The sequence below is a fragment of the Pseudonaja textilis genome, chromosome 2, assembly GCF_049901715.1.
Source record: "Pseudonaja textilis isolate UNSWEBS1 chromosome 2, rPseTex1.2, whole genome shotgun sequence".
Lineage (NCBI taxonomy): Eukaryota > Metazoa > Chordata > Lepidosauria > Squamata > Elapidae > Pseudonaja > Pseudonaja textilis.
Window position 1 is genome coordinate 254,662,388 of NC_141991.1, and position 14,874 is coordinate 254,677,261.

At 43.4% G+C, this 14,874-nt stretch overlaps 1 protein-coding gene across 2 annotated transcripts in view; it reads right to left on the minus strand.

Annotated features, from left to right (window-relative positions):
* Window positions 1-14,874, minus strand: part of UBAP2 (ubiquitin associated protein 2) — a 132,913-nt gene that overhangs the window by 17,336 nt on the left and 100,703 nt on the right. Inside the window, exons 20-21 of one of the 2 annotated variants that reach the window (XM_087927587.1) lie at window positions 9,547-9,638; window positions 7,859-7,906 (exon numbers count right to left, since the gene is read on the minus strand). In XM_087927587.1, the coding sequence (XP_087783713.1) occupies window positions 7,859-7,906; window positions 9,547-9,638 (140 nt within the window). Of the gene's footprint in view, window positions 1-7,858; window positions 7,910-9,546; window positions 9,639-14,874 lie in introns of both variants that reach the window. The other variant, XM_087927586.1, reaches the window with a different exon arrangement.

Genomic DNA, 14,874 nt, shown 5'->3' on the forward strand with positions numbered 1-14,874 from the left:
ATACACCTGGTAGGACCCAGAAGAAGGGCCTCCTCCGTGGTGGCTCCCTCTCTCTGGATCATCCCCCCGAGATTAGAACGGCCCCGACTCTAACTCTCTTCCGGAAGGCTCTGAAGGAGGCCTGGTCCTGCCAGCGGGCCTGGGGAACCCGGAGCGGGATGGAGCCCATCCAATGGCTCGTGTGATCTGCTGTCGTTCGGGGTTGGGTGGGTGGGAGTCGGGGAGTGACTTTTTTATTTTTATTTTATTTTTTCCAGATGTTGTTCTATTGTACCTTAACTAATTTATTTGATTATTTTTGTTAGTTTTTATTGTTTTTTTATTTTTATCATTTTTTTGTTTTAAATATGGTTTTTACATTGTGTAAGCTGCCTCTAATCGCCATGGGCGAATAGGTGGCAATATTAAATAAATAAAATAAAATAAAATAAAATAATAAAATAAAATAATAATAAAATAATAAAATAAAATAAAATAAAATAAATAAAATAAAATATAAATAAAATAAAATAAAATAAAAAAAGATAGATAGATACAGATATAGATAGATAGATAGATAGATAGATAGATAGATAGATAGATAGATAGATATAGATATAGATAGATAGATAGATAGATAGATAGATAGATAGATAGATAGATAGATAGAGATAGATAGATAGATAGATAGATAGATAGATAGATAGATAGATAGATAGATAGATAGATAGATGGATGATAGATAGACAGGCTGGCTGGCTGGCTTCCGGCTCGTTTTAGAACAGTGGAAAGTAACACACTTACAGCCTCCACTTTTTCTTTTAACTTTTTTACACATTCCCTTTTTCCTCCCTCTGATTTCCCGGTGTTTTTATTTTCCTTTACAATTTGAAAAGACAAAATAAAATGATGACAATAAAATGAGGGCAAGTGGATAACAAGAGCTGGCAAGTGGTTAAAACAGCAAAAAACAGGGCCAGCCCATCACTGTCTCTGTTGCCGCGTCCTTGTACCAGTTGTCGCTTCCGAATACTCTTCAAGGGAAGCCCCTCAGAGAGCGCATTGCAGTAACCCAGCTGGGAGAGGACTAATGCAGAAGTGATGTTCTCTCACTTAGAGAGCATTACCGACGGCGTTCAACCGCGAAAGATGATGATGACAGCAACCGTCATAAATGCGAATCGGTTGTCAAGCATCCAAAAGATGTGACCATGGGAATAATGTGATATGAAACGGAATAAGTAAAATGATTAGGCAACTATGGTCATGTTTGTATTGAGATGTGAAAACCTGGAACCGCACTGCTTGCCAAATGAGAATTTTTGATTTAAAAACAAACAAAAAAAACAAAAAATAGGAGAGGAAACGGAATAATGAAATCACGAGGCATGTTTATTTAAATGATATGGTGGTTGGCCCCAGGAGAGCGTACTGAAATGTTGAAAATAAGCAATGAAGGATTATGATTAAATGCGAACATGGGTATTAAAGAGAGAGGATTGGTATTATTAATTCTGCTTAGACTAAAATGTAGGATATGTAGGATGCCGCCACTGTTTATGTATTGTTGTGTACTTGTAGATTGAAATTAAAAAAAACTTGATTACAAAAAAAAAAGGATCTGACCACGGGGACACTGGAACGGTTGTTAAGTGTGAAAAACGGTCACTAAGTCACTTTTTTCCAGTGCCGTTGTTTAACTTCGAACAGCCATTAAGTGAACTGTTGTTAAGTCAAAGTCTACATATATACTGCAAGGCTCAAGGGTTGACTTGCAGGCAATGAAACCTCAAGCATATTATCCTAGCAGTGCTGGCCACTGGGGGTCTTTTGGGGTAGGAGGAGGAGGTAGGAAATATTTTTTTGGAGTGGGGGGGGAGCTGGAAGAGGTCCCATCTCAGCCACCAGCACCTAAGACTCACCAGCCCCACCAAAAGGGGGGGAAAAACCTCCATGGAAGATGAAATTGAAAACTGAAAATGAAACTGGGGAATTTGGGAGAGAAAATGATGAAAGAGACCATGGGCTACCGAGGGCATAAAAGAGGATGCCAGAGAGCCCTTCACTTCAATGCCGCTGAGCCACAGAAGGGGACCCATCGCAGAACCCAGGTCCTTCCATGGCGGCCACATCGACTCCGGTGCCCATGGGGCTGCTCTGCTTGGTGTTCCTGCTGGCCGTCCCAGCCTCGGGACTTCACTGCAACCTTCTGAAAAGGCAACAGCAGAGATGGAACCAGCAAAGCATGGAGCTGTTGAAAGGCATGAAGGCGAAGATCCCCCCGGAGTGTTGGCAGAAGATGCCGGAGGTCAGTTTCCCCATAAAAATCCTCGGGATACGACAACCACGGGCTGCCACCAAAGCCATCCTGGAGATGCTGCGTGGATTCCTGCATCTCTTCAAGGAGGAACATCTGTGGGTCGCCTGGGATGCCACTTTGCGAAAAAGGTCAGTCTGGGATTTTCTTTTCTTCCTTCCTTCTGCGCGCGTGTGTGTATCTCTATAGAGGTAGTCCTCGACTTACAACGGTTCAACTTAAGTGACCGTTCGAAGTTGCAACGGCACTGGGAAAAAAAGGGGCTTAGGACCGTTTTTCACACGGCCGTTGGGAGCATCCCTATGGTCAGGTGATCAAAATTTGGATGCTCGTCTTTAGGACGGTGACAGAGTCCCTGGGGTCACGTAATCGCCAAGTCAACGGGGAAGCCCGATTCGCTTAACAACCGGGTTGCTAGCTTAACAGCTGCAAGTGGTTTACTTAACCACGGGGGTGGGGGCTGGAGGGCAAGAAAGGTTGTACAAAAAATGGGGGAAAACTACCACTTAAGCAATGTTTGCGCTTAGCTACAGAAATTTTGGGCTCGGTTGTGGTCGTAAGTCAAGGACTTAACTATAGTAGGATGGGATCCACATAGTGAGACAAAGTGGTTGAGGAAAAGTAACCTTTTTTCCTCTCAATTCCCACTGTTTTGACCCAAAAGTGATGGTTAAAAAGGCACCTGGATGATTTTAATAAATAATAATTATTATTATTATTACTACTACCACTAGTATTACTAGTACTATTACTATTACTATTGTTGTTACTACTACTATCATTATTGCTATTACTATTATTATTATTTAATCTTTAGTGAGATTCACAGTCTTTGGGGCTGGTTGGCAGCTCAACAGCTCGAGTCCTAACCAAGGACCCAGGAACTGTTCAGGTAGCATCGGAGGATATAAGCTGTTCCAAACAGGGTGTTTTATTTGTAGAATCAGGGTATTCAAGTCTGATAAGTTCAGGATTTCCAGATAGTGAGGCAGCCCTTTAGGTATTGCTCCAAGGGCTCCAATTACAATTGGGATAACACACGATTTCTTTTTCCAAAGCCGCTCAACTTCAATTATTACTATTATTATTGTTGTTATTGTTGTTGTTATTATTATTAAATAAAATAAATAGCTGGGGAAATTTGCAGCCATCCGAAAGCCATGGAAAGGATTCTGATTTAATTCATTTTAAAACTCCACCTTGCTTTACTCCTCCAGGAGCTCAAAGCAGTAGGCAGAAGACTTAAGTTTTCCCATTTTTCTCCCAACAACATCCCTGTGAGGTAGCTCCCAAAGGTGGATTTTCAAAAGTCAACCGGACTTTCTTTGCTTTATTTTTCTTTGAAAACGTTTTTCAGCTTCTCGTCTGAAAAGCTTCTTCAGTACTTGAGAACCGAGGAAGTTTCTTGGACAAGAAGCGAAATGTTTTCAAATAAATCCCAACTGTGCTTTTTTTCAAAAAAAAAAGGACTTCGTTTTGCCTCGAAGAGGTTTTGCTTCTTGTCCGAGAAGCTTCTTCAGTACTGGCGCTTCTTCCAGCTGAGGTAGAACTGAAGAAGCTCCTCGGATAAGAAGCAAAACGTCTTCGAGGAAAAACAAAGTCCAGTGGCTTTTTGCAAAAGCACTTTTGGGACAACCCTGTTGTCATCTGCCAGCGGCCTGTGGAGCTGGCAGCAGAGTTGGACAGTGGGGTGGAACAGGGACCAGTCTGGGGAGGACTCAGACGAGGGATCTCCGTCCGACACAGAGATGGGGCCAGGACCATCTGAGCGTTATGTGGCGATTCCGGAGCCTCCAGAATCTGACAGCAGCGAGGCAGAGAAACAGTGGGAGCTTGTTCCCAGTGAGGGCTTGCACAGAGCTGCCAGAAGGCAAGAGTAGTTAAGACAAAAGGGGCGAATTGGGAGTAAGTCTTGGAGGCGATTGGCCCTCCCATAAGACATAAAGGAGGAGCAAAGGGACAGGAGCCTTTGCAGGAAGCAACTTTGTTCGTTCTGGTCGGTTTAAACTCTGGACATTGTGCTCCGTTTGGCCTTGTACAGCTAATGGGCAATTTAGTCGTTGGCAGCATTTCAAGGGAGATGAAGGTGGGTGCTTATCAGACTTATCCCAAAGGATTGTGGCAGAACTTCTGTTGGACTATTCACAAACTCTTTGGGACTCATTACGGGCTGGGAATGCCTATAATTCCCAGCCATTGCAATAAAAACAAAGGTTGTTGGGAACAGCGTGTGATTGTTACTGTCTCAGGAAGCCTTGGTCAGAACAAACCCTGACCTGGATGACTGAGAATCTCTACCAACGTTCTCCTACTGTTTTGCCTTTCTAGGTTTCTCAACAAGCTGCACGAACAAACTCAGAGACTCCAGAGGTGCCTCGAAGGAGAAAAACTGAGTCTGGGAAAAAGTAAAAAGGAATGGATGCACAAACTGGAACTGAAGAAGTATTTCCGCAGCATCGAGAATTTCCTCAAAGAGAAAGGACTGGACAGCTGCACGCAGGAGTTCATAAGACATGAAATCCAAGCAGATTTCACGTATATAGACTGGCTGACCGAGAGAATGTAGATCTATTTATTTTAATCTATTTATTTTATTTGTCTATTTATTGGAGCTCTGCCTTTATATATTTATTTATTTATTTTTACAAATGGACTTTTCAATAGTGTCTACGCGTTCTGTTATTAGATTTGTAATGCTGCGATTTGAAATAAAAGTGGGCTTTTCTTAAAAAAAAAAAAAGAGACTATACGTAGTCTTTGACTTAGGACGACTTACAACCATTCGTTTAGGGACCGTTCCAAGTTACAACGGCACTGAAAAAAGTGACTTACGACCGTTTTTCACACTTATAACCGCTGCAGCATCCACATGGTCCCATGATCAAAATTCAGAGGCTCAGCCACTGATTCATAAGTCCACTGGGAAACCAGATTTACTTAATAACCAGGTTACGAACTTATCAACTTCAGTGATTCACTTAACAACGGTGACAAGAAAGGTCATAAAATGGGGCAAAGTTCACTTTGGTCGTAAGTTGAGGACTACCTGCCTGTAGGACTCCAGGCAGGTTTTATCCCAACAGTTCCTCTCTGAGCCTCTTCATTTTGGCTTTGGGGCAGAGAACTGGGTTCCAATGCTTACATTTGAGGTGGAAGTTTTATATTCCTTTATTTACTTGATGGTTCGTATCCTGCCTTTGTTATTTTTACAAATAACTTGAGGTAGTGAACACATCCAGAACATTTTCTTCCGCCTATTTTCCCCACAACAACAACCCTGCGAGGTGAGCTGGACTGAAAGAGAATGACTGGGCCAAAGTCCCCCAGCTGGCTTTCACGCCTATGGTGGGACTAGAACTCCTTGTCTCCAGTTGGTTGACCCAAAGTCACCCAGGTAGCTTTCACGGCTAAGGCGGGACTTAAACTCACCGTCTCCTAGTGATTGGCTCAAAATCACCCAGTCAACTCTCATGCCTAAGGCGGGATTAGAAGTCACCACCTCCCGATGATCGGCTCAAAGTTATCCAGTCTACTTTCATGCCTAAGGCAGGATTGGAACTCACCGACTCCCATTTTCTAGCCTAGTGACTTAACCACCAGACCAAACTGGCTCTCTTTAGTCCGTTAATAGAATTTATGTGTCGTACAACAGCACAGGTAACTCTCTGGTTTATGACCGGTTGCTTAAGGATTGTTTGAAGTTAAGACCAACCTGTAAAAGAGAAGTCGCAAGCCAGTCCTGGGACTCGGCCCCCTCCAGAAAATGGAAGGCCACAAACACAGCACAGTTTGTGCCTTTTACAGTCAGTCCTTGACTTACGACCATTCAAAGAAGAGACCACAAAGAACAGGGGGTCCACCTATTCTCCAAAGCACCTGAGGGCAGGACAAGAAGCAACGGGTGGAAACTAATCAAGGTGAGAAGCAACTTAGAACTAAGGAGGAATTTCCTGACAGTTAGAACAATTTAACCAGTGGAACAACTTGCCTCCAGAAGTTGTAAACGCTCCAACACTGGAAGGTTTTCAAAAGATGTTGGATAACCATTTGTCAGAAGTGGTGTAGGCAGTGACGTAGCAGCGGGTTGGACTAGCAGACCTCAAAGGTCTCTTCCAACTATTCTATTCTATTCTATTCTATTCTATTCTATTCTATTCTATTCTATTCTATTCTATTCTGTCCTGGTTCTATTCTTTCCTTATTCTTTCCTTATTCTATTCTATTCTATTCTATTCTATTCTGTTCTGTTCTGTTCTGTTCTGTTCTGTTCTGTTCTATTCTATTGTTATGACAGTGCTAAAAAAAAGGTGATTTATTGCCAATACTCACACATAATGAATATTAATACCATCCTGTCCCTCCAGTGAGGTCTCCTCAGATCTACCCTCCCAATTATGTTACTTTTTGCCTTCAACAAAAGAGCAGGCTTCTCTTTACTTTATCATTTACCCGATGAATTATACGGTAAACCAACACAACAGTGCCCGCAACAGACAGGAAACACCCTTCAGAGACACAAAGGAAGACCAGGAGCTTCCTTGACAGGTAAATGGAATGCCATGCTGGAGACAACTTTGTTACACTACTATTAATCTTATTGGTACGACACAGAAAGAAAACAATAAGTGGAGGCTAAAAAAACAGGAAGAACGGTGGCAGGAATTGGGATGTATCTCATTTAATGAGAAGAAGGATTAGGGGAGACATGATAGCAGCCTTCCAATATCTCAAAGGTTGTCACACAAGAAGAGGCAGTCAATCATATTCTCCGAAGCCCCTGAAGGCAGGACAAGAAGCAATGGGTGGAAACTCATCCAGGACAGAAGCAACTTAGAACTAAGGAGGAATTTCCTGACAGCGAGAACAATTTAACCAGAAGTTGCCTCCAGAAGTTGTGGGCGCTCCAAGTTTTTAAGAAGAGATTAGACAGCCATTTGTCTGAAATGGGAGAGGGTTTCCTGCCCGAGAAGGGGGTTGGACTAGAAGACCTCCAAGGTCCCTTCCAACTCTTGTTATCCTTTTACAAACAAAGGCAGGAAAACTGCTCATGAAATGCTTCCTTGGGCGAAGGCTGGTAGCCCAGTAAATGCACCCGGCTGAAACAACTGTGAGCATGCAACGTGTGTGACAGGCCAATTTCCCTTTATCCAGTCTTTTTTCCTTTTTTTTTTTTTTTTTTTGGTGAGAAGGAAACACTCGTACATGAAGGTCAAGATAAAGCTGCCATTGCAACATGGAAAGCAATCTTGTCTGGTCGCCTCCCTTGACAATTTGGAAGCTATTATTGAAAACCATCAGAACTGCAAACCTACCTTGGTTTTTACAATTAAAGATACAGGAATGCTGAAGCTTAGATTCCACTTTCCATATACAATTATATATATTTTTGAAAATGTATATGGAAAGTGGCATTTGAGTTTCAGCGTTCCCGTGTCTTTAATTGCAAAAAGCAGGATAGGCTTTCAACCCTCCCCATTCCGATGGTTTTCAATAAAAGATTAGAAATATATACATATTTAAAGACTCCGTAGTGAGAAAAGCATCAATAAAAACGTCACTTACCACAGGCAGCCTGGATTGGAGCATCTGAAGATCGTCATAACCATAAATCTGCTTAAAGACAGAAAAAACACACACACGCAAATCACAAGGTTGGTGTTTCACTCCATGAACCCCACTTCCTTCTAGCACTGATGATGTTACCTAGCTGGGTAATTAAATGTCTGCAAGGAAACCGCTAAGCTCAGAGATCGTCAAGGGCCCCATTGCAAATCGAGTAAGTTCTGAGTCCGAGAAGATTCAGGTCAGGGATTACTTGTGAATGGAAGGCTTCCTCTTCTTTGCTGGTTCTCTGAATTCTATAGGGGGGCCATAGTGTGCAACCCATAGACAAGATCGTAACCGCCCTACACATCTCCAGATTCAATCCGTGGCATCTCTTCCTTAGGAGAACACGTAATATACACGTCCTGGGGAAATACCAACCCAGCAGACCCTATACTGATTGCAGGGTCCAATCTGAGGGGAATCACCAGAACTGAAGGTTTGTTCTTCCAAGCTTTGGGGCTGGTGCTGGAGCCCATCCCTCTGGCTGTTCTACATGCTGTATTTATATGCTACATTTTTATATATGTGGAATAACTCAAGGCACATATTCTGGGCAGAGAGAGAGGGAAGGAGGGAGGGAGAGTGACAAGAGACACAGAGAGAGAAAGAGTGACAAGAGACACAGAGAGAGAAGAAGGGAGAGTGACAAGAGACACAGAGGATGACAAGACACACACACACACACACAGAGTGACAAGAGACAGAGACAGTGACACAAGACACACAAGAGACACAGAGAGAAAGAGAGAGAGAATGACAAGAGACACAGAGAGAGAAAAAGGGAGTGACAAGAGACACAGTGGATGACAAGACAACACACACACACACACAGTGACAAGAGACAGAGACAGTGACACAAGACACACAAGAGACACAGAGAGAAAGAGAGAATGACAAGAGACACAGAGAGAGAAAAAGGAAGAGTGACAAGAGACACAGTGGGTGACAAGACACACACACACACACACAGAATGACAAGAGACAGAGACAAGAGACACACAGAGAAAGAATGACAAGAGACAGAGAGAGTGATGAGACACACACACAGAGGAGACAGAGACACAGTGACAAGAGAGAGTAACGAGACACAGAGTGACAACACACACACACACACACAGTGACAAGAGACACAGAGACAGAGTGATGAGAGAGAGAGACACACACAAAGACAGAATGACAGGACACACACAGAGAGAGAGAATGACAAGAGACACACAGAGGGAGTGACAAGAGACACAGAGAGTGACAAGAGATACAAAGATATAGAGAAATAAGACTCCAGCACCAGCTCAAAAGCTTGAAAGAATAAACCTTCGCTGCCCACAACCGACTCGGACTGAATCCTGCCACATTCTCCAGGGACACGTATATTCACCTTGTACACTGCTTGCATCAAAAGCCAGGCCAAAGTATGTTCTCCTTGATTTAACAGGGCAGACCTCGGGGGTCTTGTGCCTGAAGTTTGTAAATGGGTCTCACGGGGCCTTTGCACGCCAGCCTCCTCCTCCTCCTCCTCCTTCCCCAGGAAAAATTTGTGCCGGGCTCTTTGCAACTGAATGGCTGGCCCACCTCCACCCCAGAGCCCTCCCCAGAGCCAACGGTAGCAGGGCGAGGCAAGGGAGGGAAGGAAGGAAATGGCTTACTGGGTAGGCAGGCAGCAGCCCTCCAGGTCCAACAAAATACTGGTTATGCAACAAGGGGGGGACACCTTGGGGCAGGTTGGGGGGCGCTTTGCCTGCAAATCAAAAGAAACACCTTTAAAACAAAACACATCCTGCATGATAGCACGGGTAAAAAATGTTGGACGTAGTATAGACTTAGCAGATTGGGAAACGATGTGGAATTAAAAATTATACGTTAATAAGACCAGCGCCCTATAAAGAAAATATGTATAACATGTTCTATAGGTGCATTTGCCCCCAATGAGACGAGCCAAAATGTACCCTAACATAAATCCAACATGCTGGAAAGGCAGAGAGAACCAAGGTACCTTCTACCAAATGTGGTGCTCATGCCCGGGAGCCCAGAAATATTGCACTAAAATATGGAGTTGGCTAACAAGAGATAGTGGAAGAACGAACAGAATTTAAACGGGCATTGTTTCTATTGGGAATAGTCAAAGGGAATTACAGAAAGATTAAATATATTTTATTACACGTCCTGACAGCTTCAAGGATAATATACGCACGATGTTGGAAACAAAATAATCTGCCTGCTGAGGAATTAATAATTCAAAAAAATATTAGACGGTGCCTAAATGGACAAATCGACATTAAAACTTAAAGAGAAAGAAGAGTCGGAGTATTATGAAATTTGGTATAATCGGTATAATTGGCTGAATAATAGAAATAAAGGTAAAGGTAATAAAAAAATTATAGATAAAAATGATTGTATATAAAGATGTATCAATATAGATATCTGTACGAGATTGATGTGTGGAATAATTTGTAAAATAACGATGACACAATACTGTTAAAATCAAGATTAATGTCTGTTAAAGCGGAAAAAGAACAATAAAAATCACTAAAAAAACCATCCTTAGCAAATGGGGAAAGCAGCAAAGGAGAGGGCAGGCGGTGTCTCGAGAAAGCTTGGTGTGACTTCCAATCCCAACAAAGAGGCAATGAAGACATTGCAAATCAAAATATATAGAGTGATCAATGTATAGAAAAGCATGTTCTAACCATGGATATACAATAGATAAAAGTATGTTGTATCATATATCAAGATTTTTTTTCTTATTTTTTTTTCTATGCACTACAACAGGGGTCAGCAACCCACAGCTCTGAAGCCGCGTATGGCTCTTTCATCCGTCTGCCGCGGGCTCCCTGTCGGCTCAAAATATGTGTCACAACCGCCAATGTGTGTGACACCTGGCGACACATGATTTATCGAGCTTTTCGACTCCTGGTAGGCCAACCATGGGTACATCCAAGGAAAGTTTCAGAAGAAGACAGAATGTTTAATTCAAGTACTTAGGCTAGTTTTGTGGCCACTCAGGAAATAGTCAGGCAACGAGAAGGGTTTTGTGACTCCCGGCGTTTTCTTTTCTATGGGAAACGGGTTTCAATGGCTCTTTTGACTGTTTTAAGGTTGCTGACCCCAGGACTATACTGTATCAAAATGGTCATAACTAGGATGTGTAACAGAGGTCTCCAAACTTGGCATCTTTAAGACCTGTGGACTTCAACTCCCAGAATTCTGGCTGGAGAATTCTGGGCGTTGAAATCCACAAGTCTTAAAGTTGCCAAGTTTGGGGACTCCTGATGTATAACATCAGGTCTATTTTTAAAAAACGTGCTGATACAACCAGCATATCATTGTTGCAAAATTGAAATAAATAAATAAATAATGTATGCATGTATGTATGAAGCTACCATTACAAAGATCTCTGCCTTTATATATCCTATAAATACCAGGCCGACCACAAGGTCACGAGCAAGGCAACAAATTGCAATAGCTGGCAGGTTAACATCACCTCATATAGATAAGCATATTATATATATATATATATTATAATTATATTTATAATTATATTTATATTTTTATATATTTACGTCATTGTGGGAAAATACCCGAACAAAGCTGAATGACATACATACATACATACATACATACATACATACATACATATACACGTGTATGTTATTCAGCTTTGTTCGGGTATTTTCCCACGTCATTATAGTTGTGCTTTTAAAGTTGTAGCAACGTTTCGGCAGAATCTCATCTGCCATCATCAGGTTTCTGTATTGGGTTCGTCTGTGAGTCAGACTTTTACAGTGGTTTCAGTTTTAAATTTGGGACTAGCACAGCAGTATCTGGCACAGCAGTAGGCTAGCCCCAAATTTAAAACTGAAACCACTGTAAAAGTCTGACTCACAGACGAACACAATACAGAAACCTGATGATGGCAGATGAGATTCTGCCGAAACGTTGCTACAACTTTAAAAGCACAACTATAATGACGTGGGAAAATACCCAAACAAAGCTGAATGCCATAGATGTAAGTACCCGCGAAAACTTAAGAAAACATATATATAAATATACATACATACATATATAAAGATAGACAGATATATCAACTATATCTCTATCTATCTATCTATCTATCTATCTATCTATCTATCTATCTATCTATCTATCTATCTATCTATGAGGTTGTGGCAAGCAAAAAGAGATCCAGTAGATCACTTTGGTTCTCAGACCCCGCTCCAATCCGATCCCCGCCCCAATGTCTTCTGTTTTGCTGTCTGTTTTCACTGGAAGTCTTCTCGGATCACCACAGACCATTGGAGAGCAACTGAGAAGTTCTTTACTTAACATAATCTTGAGGAGTGGGAGGGAATCTCATTGGTTACGTGTTGGGAGATCTTTCTTTTTTTTTCCCTCAGATGAACCAGGCTACAGGGAAGTCCTCGAACTTGGCAACCACAACCGAGCCAAAAAAAAAATCTTCTGACGCTAAGCAGGTGGTGGTGGAGTTTGGCCGCATATTGCCAACCTGTCTTGCCAGAATCTGGCCCTTAATCACTGTGGTTAGGAACATGGTTGTTAAATGAATCCGGCTTCCCTGTGGACTTTTTGTTTGTCGGAAAGTCGCAAAAGGGAAATCCACGTTGACCCCGGGACACTGCAACCGTCATAAATGTGAGTCGGTTGCCAAGTGGCCGAATTTTGATTAAGGGACCACGGGGATGTTGCGACAGTCATTAAGTGTGAAAATCATTCTTCAGTCACTTTTTTCAGCACCGTTGTTACTGCGAGCGGTCCCCGAATGACTGTTTGCAAGTTGAGGACTTCCTATGCTTTCAAACTCACAATAACTTCCAATAAGTGCCTTCCGCACTATCAAAAATCATCCGTTGTGGAGGCTTCTGTGGTTAAATTTATAGCCAACAAGAACGGGATTAGCCATGATGAAATTTATTTACAATATTCCATTTGTGTACAGTCCGATTCTCAACAACTCTGGGTTGTTCACAAGAGAACCTGAGACTTCAAATGATATCTCATGGGCTGCCCCAAAGAAGAGGCAGTCAAGCTCTTCTCCAAAGCACCTGACAAGAAGCAACGGGTGGAAACTGATCAAGGAGAGATTCAACCTGGTACTAAGGAGGAATTTCCTGACTGTGAGAACAATTAACCAGTGGAACAGCTTGCCACCAGAAGTTGTGGGTTCTTCATCACTGGAGGTTTTTAAGAAGAGACTGGATAACCATTTGTCTGAAGTGGTGTAAGGTTTCCTGCCTAAGTAGAGGGTTGGACTAGAAGACCTCCACGGTGCCTTCCAACTCTGTTATTCTAAATTCTATTCCATTCTTTCTTTTTTCTACTCTAAACGGGGCTAAACTTGCTGAACCACTGTCTCGCTTAGCAACGAAACCTTTGGGCTCACTGGTGATTGTCAGTTCGAGGACTATCTATCACATGAAGCACAGTTTAACACACCCACCTTTAGAAGGTTGAATTAACTCACTGATACAAGCAAACCTCAAACAATTGTGTGCTTCTGGTCACACAACAACGAATGAGGTTTAATCACAAGAATGATTTGCTTTTGGTTCCGTAAGCATAATACTCAGCTAAAACTTCGGTGCTACGGTTCCCATAACTCGGTGATTCCATGTATTCTCTGTGATAAAAACAGAATGGCAGTTACTAGCAGCATAACTATGGCAAAACAGGGGCACCATGGACGCATACGTGGTTCTAAAACAGGGCTACCAACATCCTAGTTAAAGGCCAGAGATGCCATTCCAGAGGGGCAGGCAGAAATGGCCTGACAGTGAGAACAATTCACCAGTGGAACAGCTTGCCACCAAAAGTGGTCGGTGTACCATCAACGGGAGGTTTTCCAGAAGAGACTGGACACCCGTTTGTCTGAAGCGGGATAGGGCCGGGATGGCGAACCTATGGCACGCATGCCGCAGGTAGCACGCCGAGCCATTCGTGCGGGTATGCGAGCCCCAGCCAAAGTTAACCTGCATTGTGCATGCATGCGCCTCCCGGCTGATTGTTGGCCTTTTTCGCCCACCTGGGGGGGCTCGAGGGAAGCCTCTGCAGCCTTCGGAGGCCAAAAAAATGGGCCTTCTGGAAATACCAGAAGTCCCGAAACGGGCCACTTTTTCTGCCTCCAAAGGTTGCAGAGGCTTCCCTCGAGCCCTCAGGAGGGCGAAAAATGCGCAGTGCGGGTAAGGGGTTGTGCACGCATGGGCAAGAGGAGGGCAGGGCGCATTGCATTGTGGGTGCTGGCACGCGCACGCTTTCAGCACAACCACAACAAAAAGGTTCCCCGTCACTGGTATAGGGTTTCCTGCCTGAGCCGGGGGGTTGGACTAGAAGACCTCCAAGATCCCTTCCAACTCTGATGTTCAGTTATTCTAAAGCAGCTGGGCAGACAGGCTGCTCCTTGTTCCTTCAAGGACGTCTCCTTGTAAGGATTTCTAGACACAAGAAGAGAATTTGCAAAACCTCCGCATCCTCTTTCTTTCTTGCGTCATTGCGCTCTGGACTGTTCAAAAGCTTCCGGGTGGTTTTCAAGGGCAGCCCCACGTAGGCTGTGTTGTAGCAGTCAAACCTCCCAACTGAGAGAGGGGCACAACTGGCAGACCAGAGAGAGACCCGAGTGCGGGTCTTCCTGGCCCACAGCTACCACCGGCTGATGGAGCAGCTTTGAGTCCAGGAAGGAGATTGGATTATGTGCCATTCACCAATGAAGAGGTGCGATGGGTAGTCCTCGATTTACGACGAGCATTGAGCCCAAGCATTCTATTGCTAAGCGAGACTGCTGTTGTGCGAATTCTGCCTCGTTTTACCCCCTTTCTGGCGGCAGCTCTTAAGTGAATCACTGCAGTTGTTAGGTTAGTCACACGGTCCTTAAGTGAGTCTGGCTTCTCCCCCGGGCTTTGCTTGTCAGACAGTCACAAAAGGGGATTGCGTGACCTCAGGACACTGCAACCGTCGTAAATACA